The sequence below is a fragment of the Sceloporus occidentalis genome, unplaced genomic scaffold (genome assembly GCF_023333645.1).
Source record: "Sceloporus occidentalis isolate IW3139 unplaced genomic scaffold, rSceOcc1.0.p SCAF_1, whole genome shotgun sequence".
NCBI lineage: Eukaryota > Metazoa > Chordata > Lepidosauria > Squamata > Phrynosomatidae > Sceloporus > Sceloporus occidentalis.
Window position 1 is genome coordinate 30,481,343 of NW_028316981.1, and position 23,564 is coordinate 30,504,906.

The following is a 23,564-nucleotide window of genomic DNA, read 5'->3' on the forward strand; positions in this document are numbered from 1 at the left end:
TTTTTAAGTACTGAGAAACATTGATGAGAAGAATCCTGGACCTATGAGAAGAATCCTGGACCAATGAGAATCTTTGTAGTTCAGGGCTTATTCTGCACAAAATCACTTGCAGTTGTTTTGTGTATAAGATAGCATTTTCTCTGCAGAAAATAATAATCAGAATAAACTGGTGATTTATTCTCTGCAAAACTTGCATGTAGTTCATCTGTAGGCAGAGCCACGGTTCAGCGTCCACATGCTGGATGCCGTGGCTCCATCCCTTCATGCCATGATGCCCTTCTAGACAGTGTGTGGCATCATGGCGCAGCCATGGTGTTGCATCTAGATGATGCAGCACCAAAAGGGCATCACAAAGCTGCGCTGCCGCGGCTGTGACATCCTTTAGAGGGCGCAAAACGGAGCCCTTTTGGCAACTCCTTTTTGTGCTCTCTAGAAGCCAGATTGGGGCCACGCACCGATCCAGCCAGTAATGGGGTGGCTGCAGACCACCCCTTGGGGCGGTCTGTATAGCCCCTTAGTGAAGAATTAGACCATATCCAGTTTGTGAAGCCAGGGTATGGTCTAGTGCTGTACACTGCATATTAAATCACAGTTTTCTCATTCAGATGTAATAGGAAACTGATTTAACAGACTGTAATAGAAACACCAAAAAGGATATGTGGAGGAGGAGGGGGTCACCAAAGATCATTTCCTAATAAACAATGGTTTATTAGATCAAGATCCTCACATCTGTACTGGACAACATTTGCTTGGTTAAAAGCAAAAACAGAGGACTAATTTACACATTTATTCTTCTTGCACAGATTTAACCTGAACATGATGAGTAGTCCCATTTGTAATTTTTTTACTAGAAAAATTTTGGACCTGACAGACCTCATTTTTTGGTCTTTCTTCCTTTTTTTGAAAGCAATGTTGGTCCAAAAAGGCATACGTAGGCCTTCTGGCCTTCATGGGAAAAACAGGTATTCAATTTGTTCTTATCTTCATTATTTCACAGGCTTGCAACCACTAAGTAGCAACATTTGCTCAAAAGGTAACACATCTAAAGGAGATTGTGGTCCTCAAGTCTGTGCTGCACTGATATTGAGTTGTAGCATATGTGAAACTGCAATTAAGAGAGTGTGTCTATTTAGCAATATTTGCCAATTCTCCTTCTCCCCTCCAATTCTAGAAAGCTGTTCTCACTTCCTGTAGCAGGACTCTCCTTTGGATCTTGGTCTCTTCTGTTAATTGAAGAAGCTGCTTTCTTCATAAAAGGGACACTCTGGATTCACTTTTCAAGTTGGAATAAAGATAGATGTTCTAACAGTCAAACATATGGCAATACTGTGTTGAGTGATGCAGCTATTTAGGTTGATGTTGCCACACTCACCACATTGCATTTGTGGAGAGCGTGAACCACTGCATATTTAAAATGCAAGAATCTGTCACTAGTTAAAATGTGAAAGTCTCCTTCCCCAGCTTTATTTTCTTTCCAATATGTTGTGGAATGCATTCTTCAAGGTGAACAAACTGATTTATTAGAGGTATGAGTAAATAACTGGAGCACTGGTCAACAAAACAACATACTGCTTCATATTTTCATACATTATTTAAATCATAAAGATTCACATATCTCATGCAAAATGTTATGCAACAATAATGTTATTTTGTGCTGACGTTGATATTTGAAAATGTTGCATATGTTAGACATTGCTAGACAAAAAATGTGGACGTTTGGAAACCAATGCCATTTCTAGAAGCGCTGCATTAGAGATTTCTTTATTGCAAGCCTACAGTAGAGACTAGCTTCCTAAAATCTAAACTACATTGAATTAATCAGGAAAAAAGGCTAAGCTAGAATAGAATTGAATAAAAGAAACTATTACAGTACTTGGTGTTTGCTTAGGTATGCCTTTCAGCATCTGATTTATCATGTTAGTCTGCATTTGAATGGATGGAGTGGGCCCAGCTGGGGGCTTGGGCACTGAAGATCGAGCTGTTTGTGAATGATGTAGAGAGACAGCAAAAGTAAAGACACACATGACTTTATAAACAGTGACAAAGAAGATGAAAACTTACAACAAAAAGTAAGCAGAAATGATAAAAGTACAAATGGAATAGCTGCTGTTTTGCTTATTGTCAACTCAAGTACTAAACAATTATGACAACAAACATTTTTCTGAAGTTGACAGATTCCACTATGCTACAAGAATTCACAATCTAAGACATTTAAAATTCAATGCAAATGCTAATTCTTATTTCATGTAGCCAAGTGCAAAAAGCAGGATTTTAGTACAATCAATTAGTTGTTGGATTAAAAAAACCCACAACTTTCATCTGCATGTGTCAAATACGAAAGAGCATTGCCTGCCGTTTGCACTCACACAAGGGCAAGAAATATTGCCTGCTATAGTTTTCTTCTAGATACTCTGCTCCATTAACTGAAAAAAGAGGGAACCACAAGAATGAATTGCTTTGCAAAGTGTGGTGCGAAATTACAACACCATTTTCAGCTAAAAAGACAGCTATACAACATTCTTTGTGTAATTTAAATATGTATTCAAATCTCTCCCTAAAATGTGTGGTTTCCAATTGTTTCCAGCTCATTATTTTCCACTTGGAATTCTAGTAGCTTTTATATTCTTGGTTGAATCATATATAAAACTTGCCAGTTCTATCAAATATGTTACTTTGTTATTCCAAATGTTAGAATACTGCAAATCAGGACTTGACCCATCTGTCACATAGTTTGTGATATCAGCCTGGGGTATATATATATGAATGAGTATGTGCGCACACAGCAACAAATTCTATAGGATAAATGTACTAATCTCTTAGTTTCTGTTAAAGACCAATATTTTAATAGCCAAAGAACTTATCTGAACAATGCTATCTGTAAGGAGTCTGGCATATTTATCTGAATGATTTGATGCCAGAAGCCCTTTTCTTTTTGCTTGTATTTATATGAAACTGTAAAGAGAGACAGAGACTCTCTACTGTCTGTACACTTAATGAAAGAAGATTCCTGGTTTATTATAATTTTGAAAGTGTTGTGAATAGTGTAAGAGAATGTCAGATCAGGGATATACAAAGGCTTGTCCCTATAAAATAGGTTGCCACATTCCTCATTACTTCTAGGCAGGACTTACATACAGACTTGGATTACCTGAATTCCACTGAAGTGAAGAAGGTTTAAGCAGCTTTGTGTGAAGGATCACACAGTCTTTACCAATCTTAGTTAAGTAATCTTAATTAACACAACTAAAACAACAGACTCCCTCCCTACTTCTCTTCAAATAATTAATAATAACCTCTAGATTCTAGGCAAGAATAGATTGCACGCACTCTTAGACAAACTAAGCAAAGGAAGGCATAGTCATGTTTGGTGTTCATGCTATTTTTCACAAGGATTTTTTTCTAACCATGTTTTGTATGATTACTTCTTCACTGAATTGCATTATCACTGGATAATGGGTTATTTTGGGTTACTTTTAGAATATATGCTTTTCTCATATTAAGTCATGAGTTCCTGCCACTTTAGTAGGAAAACTGGGAAAAACTGCAGCCCTCTAAAACTAGTTAGACTGGGACACCCAACAACCCTACCTGGAACAGTCAATAGTGAGCAATATTAGGAATTCAACAGCAACCATACTCAAACTATAGCCCTTATCAGATGAGTCTGGAACTGGGGGTCTTCAGCACTGGGCGGTTCGAATTCACGTTATTTCGCACAATACCATCATACCTGGGAGCCCCTCCGAATTGGCATGATTCAAATTGGCCAATCCGCATTCGCGCGAAGTGCATTCAGTGCAGAATGTTTTGTCACACCGGTGCTCAACATGAGGATTGGCCGATTCGTATCGGCCCCCTCGCACATGCTCAGTGGTGCCCTGCATGGGTTGCGACCTTAAACGCTTCCGGGGTGAAAGGGGAGGTCACGTCATGACAGCCCGGTAAACAGCTGGAGAGCCAGCTCATGCACATTAACAATCGCGATACAACGTGCCCGTTACTGTTTCCTCTCTACATTCCTGCTTGGTTTTAACGTTACCATGACCTTCCCTTGCAACAAATTAGCAATGCCCGGTTGTACGTGTGTGTGTGAGTGTATGAATATGTATTCTGGGGGGGGGGGGGGGGAGGACCAGTTCCAGCGGCTGTCAAAGAGGCTGGATGGCCATCTAAGTAAATGGGGATGCTTTTTTCCTCCTCCTCCTCCCGGCTTGGGATCCAGCATAAGCTGCATCCCAAGAAGGGAAGAGGCGCGGGGCCGCTAGAATCGCGGCGATCGCCGCCGTTCCAGCGGCCCCCGCGCCTCTTCCCTTCTTGGGATGCAGCCTATGCTGGCTCCCAAGCCGGGAGGAGGAGGAGGAGGCTGCCGGAACCACGATTCCAGCGGCCCCCCGCGCCTCTTCCCTTCTTGGGATGCAGCTTATGCTGGCTCCCAAGCCGGGAGGAGGAGGAGGAGGCCGCTGGAACCGCCCCCCCCCCCGCTTCCCTGGAACCGGCAAGAGGAAAGACCCACCGGAAGTTAAAATTGGAATCTGGGGGTCTTGCGATGGAATTCAGGATTGGGTAGTCACACCAGAGCCATTCGCACTGAGATCGAACAGAGCCCCAATCCAGGATATTGCCAATCCCCTTATCAGCGCACTGGCCAACACGCTCCAAAAAGAGGAGCCAGTACGCATTCAGTTCGGCATCTCGCGCATTCACGTGAGTTCGGATTGGGCCATTCGAATGCTGGTATGATGGTATTGTGCGAAATAACGTGAATTCGAACCGCCCAGTGCTGAAGACCCCCAGTTCCAGACTCATCTGATAAGGGCTAATATCTGGGGGAATGCATTTTGACCACCCTGCCTTAGAGTGGCTACTAGTTAGTATTGTTCCTATATCTGTATACTGCACTGCTTGAAAATATGCACTATAACATTTATTTGTTATGTTCTGTTGGACCTGTAGAACCCCTCCCTCACACAAGGATAATACACACCTTTATTCCCTAGGTTCAACATCTATGAGCTTTTTGGCCTTGTTCCCTCCCCACATTTCTGTACATTGACACTTTACATATGCAAGCTCTTCCTACCAAAGGGAACCATGCATGATTGAGTTCAGAGGAAACAACTTTAAACCCTTATCTTGAGCAATAGGTGTGAAATGTATTGATCTTGTGGGGAAAGCAATAATAATAATAATAATAATAATAATAATAATAATAATAATAAACAATAGGAAGGAGCATTTCTGTTTAGAGCAGACAACATGTGAAATAGACCAGCAAGGTCAGGGGCTGGAGCTTTTGCAGGAAGAGCTTCCCAGTCACTTCCAAGTTAAACTCTCTGTATAATGAGTAAAAACTCATGTTATTACAAGGCAGTTGAAAGTAGGAAGAGCAGAAAGCAGTGACATCATCTCAGGAACTGTATTTCTTTCCAGTCCTTTTCATCATGACCTTCTGGCCACAGAATTGATTGGAACCCCTCTCCTTTCTCTGTAAGACCTTAAAGCGTTGAAGTTCTCATTTCAGAATTACCCTCTAAAACTCTCTTGGAGAGAATGGAAAAGAGATGTACTGGGGATGAAGCAGTGAGCAGATGCCCTCTACCTAGAGGACATGGATCTATTGGTGCTACAGTCCCATTTCCCCAGCACACCCATCCACTCACCATGGAAGAACATTTAGACTAGTAGCAGAGCTTGCCTAAATCAATTCTATTTTTTCTTGTTGTTGTATGCTTTCAAGCTGCTTCCAACTCATAGTGACCCAAAGGCCAACTTATCATGGGTTTTTGTTTTGGCAAGATATGTTCAGAGGGGACTTGCCTTTGCCTTCCTCTGAGGCTGAGAGAATGTGACATGTACAAGGTCACCCACCCAGTGGGTTTCTATAGCTGAGCGGGGATTCAAACCCTGGTCTTCAGAGTCATAGTCCAATACTCAAACCAGTACACTATGCTTCTTCCTGAACTGCCTTCCATTGCTCACTTATTTTTTCCCATAGGGATAAACAGACAGAGGGATAGATTCCTTGAAGAGGTAGTGAGAAAAATAAAAATCAGTTGTGCTGTTATGTGCGCCCGGCTAGCAAGAGGGGTTGGGATTGTAGGTTCTGATACTAAACCATTTCACCATACTCCTTCCCTGGGGACTGCAACCTTAGTCTAATTTCTCATGGGCCAAGGAAGGGAAGAAGGGAACAAGCAAAACTATATAACTTTTTGCCTCATGTTAAACAGATTATTTCTTATGTAAATCAAAGCATGAGCTGAACGTGGCTTTACAACAGGTAATGTTAATGAATTGTTTAAATTAGAGTTCATTAAGTGCAAAATTCAGAGGTGGCAGGGGCCAAAATTGGTATGTGTGTGTCCCATTCCTTTGGAGGACCTGTGTGAGTGGAAATTTCTTATCTCTCAGTTTGCCCTTGTGCAATGTATTAATTATGTGTTATTGAAAGTATCTGAGTTTTAAATGCTGGGAGAGCTTTAAGAGATTAAGGTCTAGTCTGCACTGCAGAAATGATGAAGTTTGACATAGCTTTAACTGTCATGGCTCCATACTATGTAATACTGGGATTTATACTTTACTATGGTACCAGAGCTCTCTGACAGGGAAGGCTAAATATCTTACAAAACTACAAATCCTAGAATTCCATAGCATTGAGCCGTGGCAGTTAGAGCAGCATCAAACTGCATTACTTCTTCAGTGCATATTAGGCCTTAGAAGTAGGGGATTTTTCTGAGCTGCATATGACTGCTATGAAGTCCAGATTTAAAAAAAAAAACAAATTTAGACCTCTATCTGAAATAATCTAAAGCAAGTTTGAGAAATCTCACCCATCTCTTCTATGTATTAATTATGAATTGGTAGATAAGAGGACTACAACATCAGCAGCTCAGTCTGAACAACAGAACAGTAGCTAGTATTAGGCATTCTTAAACACTGACTTAATAATGGGGATTTCCTTTTGATAATTATTGATTTGAATTTAATCATTTGTGTTATCTTTTTATTATTGAATTGTTATGAAATTATGATGATGATGATGATGATTTATTATGTATTGCTATGTTATATTGTTTTATTATTTTCATGTTTATTGTTATTGTTTTGTATTATCCCCACTATTGTAAGCCGCCTGGATCCCCAGTGAATGGGCGGGATATAAATTAATCCTATTATTATTATTATTATTATTATTATTATTATTATTTAAACTATCAAGCCAGCTTTTCTGAACCTCTGAGAGAGAGGCTTCCCATTTCCAACTCAGGTCTGCCTACACATACTAGTTCTATAAGATGCTTTGGTGATCATTTCATACTGGTCCCTGAAGTATTTTGCAAATATCTGTAAATGGCCTCAATTGGATTTAAAACAGGACAGGAAAGTCAGCATAAGAATTAGGAAGCACAATGTTCTCATTATTTCCACATATGAACAGAAGATCAGACAAAAGGTCTACCTCCCATTGTTGTGCCCTAGTAGATGTTATTCAGAAACATGCTGTTTCTGACCCTGGAGGTGGAATATAGAATCATTGGTATCCTCCATGAATTTGTCTAATCCATTTTTAAAGCTGTCTAAGTTGTTCAGCTTAAGGTCACCATAAGTTGGAAATGACTTGACAGCACATAACACACACACACTGAGTTTGTACTCATCACCATATACATAAATCCATAAATTTGTGCTGGCCAAATGGCTGTAATAAACTTTGTTGTTATAAATCCATAAATTAACCACGAGCTGTATGAGGGCCAGTCCTTTTTTGGGGTCAGTCCTCAACATTCCCACTATTCAGTTTAATTTGAGGATCTGGGTTCCAGCAGAGAGAGCGAGAATCTTTTTTTACTTTTCTCACTTTTTCCATGACATGCAAAATTTTATACACTGCTATCAAGATGAGAGGGAGACCCAATCCCAAAACCAGTTAGATGGGGTGAGGAGAGACAGAGACAAGAATGCATCTGTGACAACATGCTGTGATGTTTTGAGAAAGCTCGGCCCATATAGCTAGCTATGTGTACATTTATCTACAGATGTATCAAGTGTGGGTGAGTTATTTCAATATAGGGTCAATTTTCTGCCCCTCAGGATCACAATAGCAATAGCAATAGCAATAGCAAGTACATCCCTATACCACTTAAGCACTGCCTAATTGGTTTACAGTGTTTAAGCTAATTGCCCCCAACAAGCTGGGTACTCATTTTAGTGACCTATGGAAGTATGCCAGGCTGAGTCAACCCTGAGCCCCTGGCTGGTATTGTATTCACAACCTTGTGATTTGTGACTGAGTGAGTGGCTGCAGTACAGGCATTTAACCACTGCACCACCAGGGCTCCCTAGACTATGTGACCCTCTCCAACAAAACTGGAAGTGGCTGGAAGTCCATTTCTGTTGTTCGTACTTCTGTGCATTATTGTAAAGGACAATTACCACTCCTTGAAGATTCCAGGTCTGGCAATTCTCCTGTTTGGGTTGTTTGTTTGTTTGTATGTAGAAGGTCTAGAGGTGGGGGGAGGGAGGACCTGGAAGAGGCAAGAAAGCTGCAAAAACAGGCATTGAAGCCACATGCTGGTCAAGAGTTATGTGTTCCCCAATCCTATCTGGCTGTCCACCTACCTACCTAAAAATATTAAGTCAAAAATACACAATGACATCTAGTGAGCTTTCAACAACAGCAAACCTCGCAAAAGGTTACCATTCTCCAGCCCTCATCATGCACTAGTAAATTATGTCACATAAAACTTCCATGGAGCATATGTAATATAATCTTTAATACGATCTATTCCCACCCAGTTGTACTGTCTGGCATGTAACAGAGTGATATTTTCTCAAAGGGTATTAAAGCCAGAGGACAAGTACACTCATGAGACAGAGCAGCTAAGCTGCCCAGCAAGCCCTGCAGTAACCCAACTCTGCACCAGCTTTAAATGTGTTTCAGGCACTACAACTTGCCAGAAGCTGCAATTTCCTGTCAGCTGGTAGAAACCTAGACACCTACAGTGACCCAAAAGAAAAATTTATTTCAGAACCAATTGGTGTTTAAATCCTCCAACTGTCAAACATGCTTGGCATGTGCAACTTCAGTTCTGGTGTTTGTGTGTGTGTGCACGCGCGCATGAGTTGATTGGTGTTGTGGCCACAAAGTAGAAAAATGGGGAATGAAGGGAAAGAAAAACGAAAAGAGAAAAATAGAGAGCTAGGTAGATAGGCAGAAAGATCAGCAGTTCAATAGAACAATATAAGATAAAATGCCTATTGCAGCTGAACCTTTAAAGTTGTTTTTAAACGATAAAACACCTGACCTAAAGGTTGGATTTTGGTTGTCTTCAGATTTAACTATAGTGGTTTCCATCTACTCTTTAAAAAATTATGAGTAAAAACTAGAAAAAGTATTTTTTGAAAGAGATCAGGAAGGATCTGTGCATATTTCCCTGCATCTCTCCAGCAGGCACCACAATAGTAATTAAAATCCCCCTGCTGATTCCTTGCTGACGCCAGCAAGTGCATATAGATGGCTCTTGCCAAACACTGGCAGGAGACTTAATTGCTTCATGCTATGTTATAAAGGCAATGGATAGCAGGAGGAACACTAACTCAGCCTTTTGTAAAAGTCTAGGTTCCAAGACCATCCTTATTGCATTTAGGATAATGTTAGCAGCATTTTGTAAAAAAGGGGGAAAAAAGATTGTGCCTTTTAATTATGCCTATATAAACAGACCTCATTTCCTAGGGCTGATTTACACTAACAGCTGGGCTCCATTTGAGTATTTTGGAATAGCACAGGACTGGCTGGCGGGTGTATTGATGGAGGGGCAGTGCTCACGCAGAGGTCTGTGAGAACTGGCATCTTCATATAGGACATATGTGTGCAACTACTGTGACATACCCTACTGCAGAAGCTCTAAAATTGTCACCATGATCCTAGGAATCATGGTAGCTGAGGAGACAACCTCACACAAAAGCAAATGAGCAAGCCTGCTTGTCTACAGCCCTGCAGAGCATTAAGATGCTCAAATAATCACTCTATTTCATTTGCAAATGTTACAAAAGAGGACAATACTCCATATGGTCACTTGGAAAAACACTCTTAAGATGCTAGCAGTACTAGAAAATGTAACTGTCATATGGAATTTTATTCACAGTCTATAGATTGCTAATTTTGCCTCACCTCTGGACATTTCTTGATGATGACAGTATATAGTGGGCCCTTGGTATCCACTGCGATTTTGTTCCAGGATCCCCCATAGATACCAAAATCCATGGATGCTCAAGTCCCATTAAATATAGTGGCAGAGTAAAATGGTGTCCCTCTTATAAAACAGCAAAATCAAGGTTTTTGGAAATGTACACTTCTAAAAAAATATTTTCAAGCTGTGGATGACTGAATCCATGGATGATTGAATCCGTGGATGCAGAATCCCTGGATATGGAGGGCCAACTGTACTTGTAATAATGTTCTCTCCAATAAATAAGGCATAACTAACTGATAGTAAAGCTGTAACTTAAAGAAGGATAATTTTACTCCTTCTGTATTGTAACTAAGGGCCCAAACAGACAGGTCAAAATAAAGCTGCTTTGGGTCACTTTGTAGGCATGCTGCTTAAATGATGCATGTGTTCTAAGAGGCTGGAAGCCGCACCAAAGCCACACTCCAGTCTTAAGGACTAGAGTGCAGCTTTGGTGCATCTTTTGGCCTCTTAAGATTGAGTGTGTCATTTAAACAGCATACCTCCAAAGTGACCTGAAGCAGCTTTATTTTGGCCTGTCTGTACAGGCCCAAACTTTTTATTTGAGAGTGAACTTTGTACCACTTGCCAGTAGCTTGTAGCCTGGGTTTTTAAACAGGAAAGAAAATCATTTAGTTTTGACTAACAGAATGTAGTCGTTTTTAGAAACTGGAACTGACAGTAATTTAACAAGGTTGCAACTCTTTTAACTATAACTGTAAGTTTGCAAGCTCTGGTTTGGAACATCATCACACAGTTGCTAGTATAAAATAAGTCTTTCTTTGATGCTTTCTAGTAATCTATGTATTCAGAAATCCCACTACAAAAAGTCTCACATATCTATTATTGTTGCTGACCCTGGACAGGAAAAGAACATTTGGAAGACTATGGTTGACTGGTGGAAGTTACTAGTAACAAAAGCAGGCTACTGTTATGGTAGACATGGAAGGTGAGGGATTCTCCTCAGTCTCAGTTATACCCTCTCCCTTTTTGCCCATCACTGGGTGCATGAAGATCTCTACTGGAAAGATAGTGATTTAGGCCCCGGTGGCCTAAAAAGCAGCATACACGGCCTACTGCTCATGTTGTTGTTGTTGTTGTTGTTGTTGTTGTTGTTGTTGTGTGCCTTCAAATTATTTTAGATTTATGGTGACCCTGACCATATCACAGGGGTTTTTGAGGCTGAGAGTGTATGACTCACTACACCAAGCTGTCACAAACCTTAGCTCTGGGGAAATTGGGAAGCTGGAATTTCATACTTGGAATTTCAATGCATCAGTTGAAAGACTGAGAGTTCTGAACCAGATGCACAAATATTCTGGTATAAGGCAGCTCTCTATGTTCCTATAGGGGTCCCTCAGCTATTCAAAAACTTATTCCTGCTCTCTCCTTTGGCCTCTCTTCCATTTGGTGCAGCCATATGCTGATGCCATTCTTCCCTTGAACAACAGAGCAATTATGCTGATTTGTAATGCACTGCACTACATCATGTATGTCTGATTACAGAACATGGTGTCAGTAGCAAGAACAAGCTGCTGATTTGCAAACCCAAGGGTGGTCATGGTCAGTTGAGTACTGAGTTGAGTATCTTTATACTGTAAACATTTGTTTAATCACATTTCATTTCCTTCACCATTTAATGTGCAAGTAGTCATTTGCAAATAATCAACACCTCTCCAAAATAAAATACATTCTTTTACCAAATCAGTTTAAGACTATATAAGGAGTGCTTACATACTGCATTAGTACATAGTATATGCTTGTATACTAAGGTTGTTAGTCCTTCCAGAATCTCTTTAATTAAGTACCAGTGCCGATTCTAGGGTTATGGACTGCGTGGCAACTGCATGGTCTGTAACCCTAGAATGTACAGGTGGCATAACAATGGTGGCACCCTGTGTACACGGGTGCCGCCATTGTTACGTAAGTGCCACGCAGCATCCGCACATTGCCACGCGGCATTTACATAATGAGTGCACCATTGGCACACCTGTTACGTTGCCCCTGCAGCTTAAAAAGAACCCGCTTTTCTCAGGTTCTTTTTCTTCTGTAAGGAAGCCGTGCGGTTTGGCGGCTGTGGCTTCCCTCCAGGGGAAAAAAGGCCACTGGCAGGCCGCCTTTTTGGGTGGTCTGTCCCAGGCCTTAATTTCCTTTCTTGAAGTTTGCTATGGCAAGCAAACCTTTTGGTTAAGAAAGCAAGAAAATCCAAATTAGTTTTAAATATGGACACAATGGATGGAATACTGACCCATTTTAATAAAATTGGGCATATATATATATAATGTTACACAATTTTAACTACATGATTATTAGTAATGATTCAAAGACTATTACTAAATGAATATATCTTGTATACATGTTACACTGATGGCTATATGGGGAATCACAAGAAAATATTGATACTGATGATTTTTCACATATCTGTTAAATATTGAAAGTAGAGTAGACCACTGAATATATACAGTCACGGGACTGGATTTATTGATGTCAGTAGAACTTATTGGGAGGTAGATTCATGATTCTCAATCATTGTTTATAAACTTACAAAATCTGTTCAAAATTTGGGGGCAGCCTGGGGAGCTGTGGGTCAACAGGATGTCCTAGGGAGCCATGGACTTCTACTACAGTGATAGTGGATTCATCTTATATTCACGAAAGCTATTATTTTAACTCCATAATTTTGAACATCTCATGATATGCACATGGCATTGATAACATTCTTTCATGATTATTTCTTCATTACACAGATTCTTCATTGCTATTTCCAAAGCATATTCATTATCAAAGCAACTGGATGCATCAAACTGATATAGGTGAGGATGCTTGACTTTACTAAGGCCAGTGCTACATGTTGCTGATACTGTAAAAGCATGGGTTTTTATGTAAAAACCAAGGTTAAAGGTAACTAACTTTGGGGCTCAACAGACTGCCCCAAAGGGGCTGTCTGGAGCTGCTCGTTTTCCCTCGGGAGGGAGCCCACAGCAACCAAACCGCGTAGGCTCCTTTCACACCAGAAAGAACCCGCTAAAAGTGGGTTCTTTTTGGTGTGTGTGGGTGCTGCCATCAGTGTGCCATTGTGCACTATGTTGCATCAATGATGCAAGAGTGGTGCCCCAATGTGCGGACATGTCGCTGCGCTTGCATCATCATGGCAGCCCCTGTATGGATGGGAGACTGCCATGATGGCGGCGTCCATACGGACTAGCGTTCAGGAGTATGCGGTTGCTGCATGCTCCCAAACCCTAGAATCAGCACAGACACATTCCTTCCTGCCCACCTGTCTCGGGCCTTTATTTATTTTTATGGACTTTTTGTTGTGAATGACTCAATTAGCTAAACTGTGATATTCTCATCCATCAATACTAGTAAAATGTAGGTCAGACTGGGATAAGTGAATTCTTGTAAGTGTTTTTTAAAAAATAAAATAGGTACTGAGCCATTTTCATTAGCTTCTTTCAAACATGGTCCCAATGCAACCAAGGCAGAATTTGCCATGATGGTATGAGGGTTTTTTTCTTTCAAAAATATTTCCCTTTTAAAAACAGTTTAAAGTTCAGACAATCTGTTTTCACAAAACATAAACAAAGGACTCAAGGAAAAAAATAAAATAAAATTAACAGTTCAGATTTTAATAAATTTCAAATGATGATTTCTTATATATAGAAGTCATGAAAAAGGTTGTGTGTCTTAAAAATTTGTGTAACATTATTTCTTTAGAGATTATTATCTGAACTGTATTCTTGTTCCATTACATAACCACATTACAAAAAGATAAAAATAAAAATACAACACACATGACTTCTCTTTGACCATATTGTTAGTTACACATTAACAAGAAGAACATTCTACCCAGATAGGGCATAAAACAGAAGATATGAAAACAAAAATGAGAATTAATTTAGGTATAAAATTGTGTTTTGAATGAAAAGCCAGATTGTACATAACACTGTGCACCAAAATGTAGGGTTAGGTTTGGTTTTTGTTGTTGTTGTCGAAAACAAATGACTTCTTAGTCTATGTCTCATCTCCTAATAAGGCTGCACTATATCTTTGCTACCTATACTAGGGGTGAAGGAGAACACTAGTTACATCAATTAAGACAGCACAAATTAACTCCTTAAGTATTACTGCAACTCCAGCTTCTCTCTATAAGGAGTACATATCTTAAGGAGCTACAAAAAGGAAAAACAAAGATCAATAAAAACTCAACAATCCTAGCAATTTATAAGGCATATACAGTTGTTCACCTGCATCCTTTTGATTCTCTATATGAAAGAGAAAGAAAGCAACAAAGAGAAAAGAGAGAAAAACAAGAACAGATATGCAGGATTAATGAGCAAGTGGATCAAAATGCCTCCCAGTTATGTGTGATATATGACATTCGAGGAAAAAAAAAGTTGCCCCATCTCCCCCACCACCCAGAAGCATGGGTACCATCGAAAACAACTTGTTTTGTGAAGATAAAGCTTAATGTTGTAACAAAGAAAAGTTGGTGTTTAGTGTTTTAAGCTCTGCGAACACACACTGGATACTAGAGTGGTAAACCAATATACATAACATGTCTTATTCAGAGTTGCTGATGAATAAAGAATCTAGAATAGCATTCTGCTTGAAAAAAATAACAGACAAGAAACATGAAAAATCTAATGCACAGGGAAGACTTTTTCTCCCCACTGTGGTCTTATAACCAGATTGTCGAGAACTTTAGAAACAAGAAACATCAGGGAAAGATAAGGACAGTTCTTTCCCAATGTCGTTTATCTGACTTCTAGCTCATTGCTCCCCCGCGTTGTTTCTACCTTTTGATTGTGTACCAGTGACAAGTGTTTACAAATTGGGGTTACACAGAAGCAAAGTAAAAATGCATTCAGGTCACAGACAGAAAGAAGAACTGAAAAAACTTACAGACAAATTGGAGTTCGTCACAAACAAAAACAGCTGATTTTTTTTCTAACCTGGTTTTTAGGCTGATAAAAAGTGACTGGACTTCTCACACTGGGACTTTCACAGACAGAAGCAACAGACAAGCCAATGCTAAAAGACTTGAAGCAAGGAAAGTGAGTTGATTTGGTTCTGGATTGTACTGAAGTAATGAAAAACAGAAAAGAGTGATGACAGCATGGATTGGAGGGTGGAAGGTACTCACGAATGGTTAAATCCATCACTTGAGAGGCCAAGCAGAAGACAGGATGCTCATACATTTCTCTCTTTTTCCCTATAAAAGAGGATTTGGGCATGCAAGAGGCTTAGGTCAGAGGTAAAGAGGTTATAGGTCATAGGTCAGAGGAAAACTTTACATTAGCTTAAAAGGAAAGTAGCTGTAGAGTATTTTGGGATACACACAGGATAAAAATAAAAAAGGAGATTTCAAATTGGAGGTTTACTGGATTAACCATTCAGCATGCTCATGAGTCACAAAAGAGATTGTGACCATGATTCTAAAGGTTTGTTCTGAATTGTTTGCAAGAATATAATGGTCAGAACGTCATGAATAGGAGGAAATAGAGTTCTATTGATTTCAGGCTCCAAGATACTAAGGAGTTTAGCCTTCAGTATCTAAGGCTTTCACAGGTATTTCTTCATAAACATAGCCTCAAGCAGCATTGCTGCTAATTGTTTCTAATCTAAATTTTTTTAATGCACTCAGGCTATTTAGAGTCAGGGAGGCATTTTATTTCCAAATCGTAGACACCCCCGGAGAAATGTGTCACACATTTTTTTTTAAAGTAAAAGGAGGAAAGAAAGAAAAGAACTCATAGTGAGCGGACTATGCTCATGAGAGAAAACCTGAGGCATGCAGCTTGCGGATGTTGGGTTGTTTCAATTAACAATCCCAGCATGCTTTGAAACTGACGCAACCACTTTTTATAGAGGCAGCATAGAAAAGTGGCTGAACCAACCACGAACAAGGAAGGAGAGAAGCAGAAGAGAGCAGGTAGTGTGGGATGAAGTACTTCTCTGAAAACAACGGCTGGAATTAAAAAGGAAAAGAAAAAAAGGAAACTAAAAGGAAAGGTTTGTTGCTTCAAGGTTTCCCAGACCTAAAAGTCACAGTGCCAAAAAGAGGGCAGATAATTAACACAATCAAGAAGAATTGAGGCACAAAAGGAAAGTACAAACTGACTGATCTATGTTTTGGGAAATGAATGCATTTTTACTTACAGATCATAAAGTTTGTTTTTGCATAGATATATCTGAAAGAAGAGAGCAAAGCTTACCAACAGAGTTAGTGAGCGTTACACAGAGACCTAGGGAACCCAGTGTCTGTTCAAAAGGAAATAACAACCCCAAAGCTGCCTTTGAATTGCCTTTGAAAGAGTTCTCCCATGTCCTTGTGAAGCATATTTCCACACTGATTTTTTAAAAAACAGAGTTCACCAATTAAAACTGTTCAGTGAAGTACAGGGCTTGGATAAATTCCTTGATAGTATAGCGCTCAAGAGACCTGCGTTCCTTCTCTATTTTCACCGCTCATTACCAAGTCAAGAGTTGATAAACATCCTTTTAGTGCCCAATTCTTAAGCGTTTCTCACTGGATGCACAACAATGAATTCATTACCACTGGTACACAATTTGCATTGTCAATGGGGCAAAAACATTGAAAAAAGAGAGGAGGTGTGTAATGTACAGACCCTGGAAATATGTGGCATATCACAACAATCCAGTCCTTCTGATAAGCAAGGACTAGGGAGAAAAAAAATTGAATGATGATATTGTTTCCTCCAGTGTTGTTATTCTAAGCAAAGGAGAACAAAGTTTTTGTAGAGCTTCATGGCTCATACATGATGACATGACACAAATCCATAATCCACACTGCATGATTCAATTTAAACATTGTACAACAAAGCATTTATCATGATGTGTAGGAGGTTCAAAGTACTATACAACAGCAAGGTAACAATGAAAATTGATTAATGTATAAAGGTCTATCTGCATGTACAGAATGCCTGCCAAAAGCATCTCTTCAAGCAAGTTTTAAAATGTCTTTTGGATGACTACATGTGTCTCTGGTCACTACTTGTTATTCCTTCATAATATAAAAGGTCAATAATATCAGCTACAGTGAACTCAGAGTGACAAGAATGAAATCTGATGCAAGCACAGGGCCAACTGATTTGACAAGATCTGCTATGCATAAAGGGAGGGTGACAGAATATTACTTGTGAGAATATATATAGACCTTTTAAGTTGGCTTGCAATGAATGAGTACCATTATAAGACAATTTTTTCTGGTATTTCAATAGTTCCATGAACTCCACTGTCACAAACACTGCTTTGCCTTTCCAGCTACAAAAATGATACACTATGTCTATGTTGATTTCACTATTTTTCTTACTGGTGTGTGTGTGTGTGTGTGTGTGTGTGTGTGACATGTATGAATTGGCCAAACATACATACTTATTCACCTACAAAATAAATATTCTTTTATCTGTTTCAGCTTTTTTTAAAAGCAATTATTGCACCAAACCTGTCTTGAAAATGAAATTAAAAATGAAATTGTTATTTTTTTCGTCATATATGCTGGTAGTGAAAAAAAGGTAGACACTCAATTTCATTCTTTTTAAAATGCAGCTGTCTTGGTTGCTTTCCTGAAAGAGGGCATTAACGTTAATTTATTAATAAAAATTTCTTACCTTCAATTTTGGCATACTCTGATAGCCGAGTATAGTTTGTCAATGCAGCTTGTTCTAAGCATTTACGGATGACAGCTTTTACCTCTTCCTGAGGGACTGGAGTAACTATGTCTTTCATCAAAACCTTGATATAAGAAACACTGATTTATTGTGTCATCATGATAATTGTGTTGTTTTTTTTAACATTTCACCCACCCTCACAATGCCCTTTGTCTCCCTCTCCTGGCCAGAAAACAGACAGCAATAGTATCATTGTTCCTTGGAAACTTGGACCTGGTTACTAAGGGTCACTGTTGTGACCTCTCTACTTGTATTTGCATTGTGCACAGAAGTGGCCTGAAAATATCCAAAATGTGTATATTACAACAATATAAGAAAAGTCATAGACATGTGTCAGACACACACTCTAAAAATTTTCCAGGTCTTAGCTGTTATATACATTCCTCATCATTGCGGGTCTCTCTCTTCCACCTTCACTAAGATCTGCAAGGGCAAATATGAGGAGCATAGCTATATCCATCTATTGTGATACCATCTGAAGATGCCATCTGATGTAGCAATGCCATATAAAGAAGCTGATTCTTGCCAAGGAAAACTTGTGCCACCATAAATGCTGTAGCCTTTCAGGTGTCACAGGACTTGGTTCTCACATTTCTCACATTTTAAAAACACTGACAAATTATATTCAGCACTAGAATCAGCACTCCATTAGGTCCTCAAAGAACATGCTGTTTCATTAGAGTTTTGAAAGAGATTGATTACTTCTCAATTGTTAAAGTGAAGGTTTGTAGTAATAGTAGTATGCATGCACATCATAGAGAAGTGCCCAAATTCAATCCCTGATATCTCAAGGTAGAACTAGGAAAAGGTCATGCCTAAAAAAGGTTGCCCCAGTGCAAAGCACACTGCAGTAAATAAGACATGGATCACCATGGTCAGGCTTGATCTCAGATGGTATACCAGCCTAAGCTGGATGAAAAATTTGGCTAGAGGCATAGCCTGAGTATCCAGGAACAAAGACCTCCAAATTGTGAATCAGAATACTGCTCTTTAAAAAAAGGTCTTTTTTTAGAGTTCTTACATTTCCTGTCTGTTAAAGTTTAGAAGTTCTCAAACATCCCCATACTTCTTCCAGACAATTCAAAACACTCCTGGAAATTGATGAAAAGGAGAAATCATCCCCCTGTTGGCACTGAATAATTTGTTGAATGGTGAGTCTACACATAGGGAAATCTCAGTGATTCAGATAGTCTGCTCTTGTTGCAACTAACTAGATTTCTCATAGTGGTTTCATACAGAAACCATGTTATAGTAAATATGAGAGTATGAATATAATAGGATAGCAACTGAGATGGTATATCACATTCTAAAACCAAACCTCCAGGAAACACTGTAAAATGTCATCCTGCAAGCCCACTCCTGCCAGGAGTGACCAATGGGATTGAATGCTGGTGGGTGGTTCAGTAGAACCACCAAGAATGTTCTCCCCTTGTCTAGTTCCTGGCATAGATCTTCCATCAGGGTGAACAAATCTGTCTAAATTCCAAATCTTGGCCTGAAGCCAGAATGAAATATATCTACACAATTTGTTTCACCTGAGAACTACTGAAGCTGAGATGGCCCCATGCAGAAATACTTTGCCCAATACTAGCAAACTGAAGGAAATTATCCAACATGGTGGAATCCAGAGAAGGCTTTTTAAAATGGTAGAACACTAGGATAGCTGGTACAACAGCAGAAGATTAGGATGGCTAGCATAACTCCTTCCTCCAAAGATGCATTCACTCTTCTCTAGCCATTGGACTAGTCTCCGTTAATCAGCCAGGAAGGACAAGGGTAAAGCATACATGTTGTTGAGCTCATATTAAAGGGGAACCAAACAGCTGGGTGGGGGGAGGGAAAGGTCATCCAATCCAAACAGAAATGCTCATGAAATCTAGGGTGCTGAATGCACAAGTGGGATACCAAGGGCCAACCCCATGGTATTCTGCCTGTGTATCCTGCCTGTTTTCACCCCAGGTGTGTACCTGAACCAATGTGGTGATGGGTTCAGATGCCTGCCTGCCACCTTGTCAAAGAGCAGCTGACGTGCCCTCTTACCTGTCACTGCCATTTTCCTTGAAGGCTTCAGCTGTGCCTGTCATGGTGGTAATGGGGCACCTGGCTTCACCCATGTGGCCAGGCAAACCCCTTCTGATTTCACAGGCTGCAACTGAAATCTTCACAGTGAATGGCCGTGGTGGCAGGTAAGGTGGTGTGGAGGCTGCTTGGTCTGCTGGCTGTTGTGGACAGTTTCTGAGAAACTCAGCTGCAAAGACACAGTCTTTTAAGACCAGGATAAAGGCTGTTTGGGCTGGGATTGGGCTGGATTCACTGGATCAGTGCCCAGTCTGCCCAATTCAAGCCTCAGGATGTTGGCGTGCATTGTACATACAGGTCTGGGGGGCGGTATGGGCCTTTTGGCCTGTGTGAACAGCTCCCTTATATCACAGCATGTCCTAAGTGGAGAACAAATGTTGCTCATATTAGACAACCCATAACTATTTGTAAAACCATGTACTGAAGAAGATGAAACATATTTTCACACTGCTGCAGTCATTCATTTCCACTATGATGAGAATTAAAATGGCTTCATGATTTCAAACTGAAGCTAATGTAAATTCTACAAAATGAAAATAGTCAAATATGGCAACTTGATTTCTTCACCAACCTTTCAGTACCCCTATGCTTACCCTTTCCAGGAGTGATAGTGTGGCTTTTAAAGCGCCTTCTGGTCGGCCAAATGGGAAGCAATACCTAGGGTAAATAAATAAGTTTTGAAGATTTTTTAGACATGTAATTGTATTAATAGATTTTGCACAGACTTGACAAAAAGGATTATTTCCTGAAGGACCAGCTCCTTACTCTTAATATTCTTCTGTTTAATTATTTATCGTGGCATGAATCAGATTAAATGGAACTATTAGAAGGGTTTAAGCCTTTAAGTTAGCACACGTTAAAAAGCTTGCAATTTCCACAATAGAGCCATGAATCCAAAGGAAGTGCAAGTTATACTGCAACATAAATCTTAGCTGAGTAATGAAAGAACAAATTCAGCAGGATTGCAGGATTAGTTTTTCTTGTTTATCGCATCACAGTTTGTATTCATTGGAATTTATGGGCCGAAGGAGACAGACTAGAAGAAGCGATCTATGGCTGCTTTGGCCCCAATTGTGCTGGGACTGTAGTGACCACTGAGTCGCTTCTAAAGCGGGCCGCCATCGCAGTCCCAATTAGGCTACCAGCAGAAGCAGATTTAACCCATTCCTTTGTGGACCGGCTCTTGCCTCATAAGCATGGCCTCGAAGCAACTTCCAGCCGCTTTGGGGCATGCGTCATTTGAATGCCATACCCTTGAAGTGGCCGGAAGCCACTACTTTTGGCTATCTGTTTCAGCCCTATATCATTGTTTATTATCCAGATCCCCCCACCAAGTATTAACAACATGAGTGGAAACCAAGAATCTATGAAATTTCTTTATGGGTATGATCATTTCAGTGAGATATGACTTGATGTTAGACTAAAAAGGAAATCCAGGTTGGAGATTCTCCTTGCTGGTAGATTACTGAAGAGTGACAATGTGGTGGGAGGAATCATGAATGAAAGTGAGGTAGCATTTGGTTTTCTCTAGATATGTAATCTGCTTTAAATTTGTTCATAAGCGTCAATGCAAGAGTTTGGGAAACTGGGGTCCTGTCTGCTTTGGTGCAGGGCCCCAGAGCTGCCCTGGAACCTGCCCCCCAGTTGCAAAGGCTCTCTGTTCCAGTATTGGGTGGCTGATCACACACAAGTCCCACTGAGCTGCCTGGCACATCTGTGGTCATTGTGGACTGCTTTACTATGAAGCCAGAATGAAGCACCCAGACTCAATCACATGGCTGGGTGTCTTGTTCTGACCTCAGAGAAGAGATTAGCAGCAGCAGCAGCAGCTGCAACAGCAGCACTGAGCAGCAGAGTGAGACATGTTTCATAAAGCTGCCTGGCATCAGAACGGCAAGTTTAGGATCTTCCAGGATTATCCAGAGTAACTGGTCTCCTTACTGAGGAGAGGGGAGGCTGTTTTATTTGACTTGTGCAGATAGGACCTGGGACTTGCATCACACATATGCTAAACTTTTAGGTGACTTTTGATCTTGTGAAGACTAGTCTGCAACACAGCCAACTCTAAAGCAGTAGTGCTCCCTATTATCCCTGTTAAATGCATGGCTGCAGCAAAATAAGAAATAGGAAGTGGAGGAAGGATAAACCAGCAATAGAGAGATATCTAAAAGGAAGTAACAAGGTCAGATTACATTATGCAAGTTCCTGCCCATAAGTACAGTGGACCTTTGGTATCTGCTGGGGTTTGGTTCCAGGACGTCCATGGATGCTCAAGTCCCATTAAATATAATGGCACCTTAAAATGACAAAAAACAAGATTTTCTTTTTGGAATTTATATTTTTTGGAATATTTTGAAGCTGTGGGTTGTTGATCCGTGGATAGGGAAGGCCAACTGTAGTCCAATATGAATAATGCAATAGAATAAATCAAATTTAAAAATATAAAATTTAGTTTTAGAGGTTTGTTGTGTGCCTTCAAATAATTTCTGACTGATGACAACCCTAAGTCAAACCTGTCACTGGGTTTTCTGGGACCAGGAGTGTGTGACTTGCCCAAGGGCACTCAGTGGGTTTCCAAGACTGAGTGGGAATCGAACCTGGATCTCCAGAGTTGTGGTCCAATGCTCAAACCACTATACCATGCTGGCTCTCTCAGTTTGAAGTAAACATATCAATTTATAAAAATTAAAACTAGCCTCTCATTCCACTCAATTTCTATGAATTCTGACATAAGAAAAATGGAAAATGGAATGAAAAACTCAATGGAAAATTTCTCCATTGATTGTCTATAGTTAAGACAATAGAATCTTTAATGTCAAAAACGCAACAGTCCTTAAGCCTTTTAGCAACTCCTGTGATATTACTGTAATGTGATAGGTATGCTAATAAAGCCCAAGGAAGTTCTTGTTGTTTATGTAACTACCTCTGCATCATGTGAAATTCAGCAAATCACTTCTGCATTTAGAAGATGAAAGAGCAATGATTACCTAAAATGTGTGATTTGATTTTCCAATAACAACCGCAGTCGCTCCTTGATTTCTTCAAACCGTTCTTTTTCTTCTACCGTTACAGTTCCTATTCCGTCAGGCCTGAAGGAGAGAGGTTAAAATAAGTTTTCTTTACATTTTGCCATTTTATTTATAATTGAAAATAAATACAGAAATAAAGAGCATTTATTTATTTAACGTCTCAACATTGCTCCCCAGTGTGACCCCACAAAAGAATGGAAAACACAGCAATTTTTAAAATGAAAACACAATTAAACAGATTACCATATTAAAACAATAAGAGAATTAAAAATCATTGAAGGCAGAGATGGGAAGAAAGAAAAAGCACAGTCACCCCCATTAAAAGGTCAGTCCTCAGCAGTCAGTCAAAAATCTGTCTGAATAAAATGGTCTTTTCCTGCTGGGGAAGGACATGTTGGGAGCAACCACCAAGAAAGCCCTTGATACATTTTAATATTCAAACCTCTGATTCACCAAAGTAAATTATTTCAAAATTCTCTGAGCCTATGCACTAGTTTCCAATGTACAAGTTAAGTTTATTTGGAGGCCTTTCT

At 39.9% G+C, this 23,564-nt stretch overlaps 1 protein-coding gene across 21 annotated transcripts in view; it reads right to left on the reverse strand.

Moving 5' to 3' along the window:
* Positions 1–23,564, reverse strand: part of CADPS (calcium dependent secretion activator) — a 452,259-nt gene that overhangs the window by 118,539 nt on the left and 310,156 nt on the right. For 6 of the 21 annotated variants that reach the window (XM_089518823.1, XM_089518838.1, XM_089518831.1 and 3 more), the window contains 6 exons: positions 22,990–23,091; positions 20,596–20,659; positions 17,864–17,987; positions 15,376–15,444; positions 14,477–14,494; positions 1,874–1,978 (listed from right to left, as the gene is read on the reverse strand). In XM_089518823.1, the coding sequence (XP_089374949.1) occupies positions 1,874–1,978; positions 14,477–14,494; positions 15,376–15,444; positions 17,864–17,987; positions 20,596–20,659; positions 22,990–23,091 (482 nt within the window). The remainder of the gene's footprint in view (positions 1–1,873; positions 1,979–14,476; positions 14,495–15,375; positions 15,445–17,863; positions 17,988–20,595; positions 20,660–22,989; positions 23,092–23,564) is intronic. The other 15 variants (XM_089518937.1, XM_089518931.1, XM_089518899.1 and 12 more) reach the window with 4 other exon arrangements.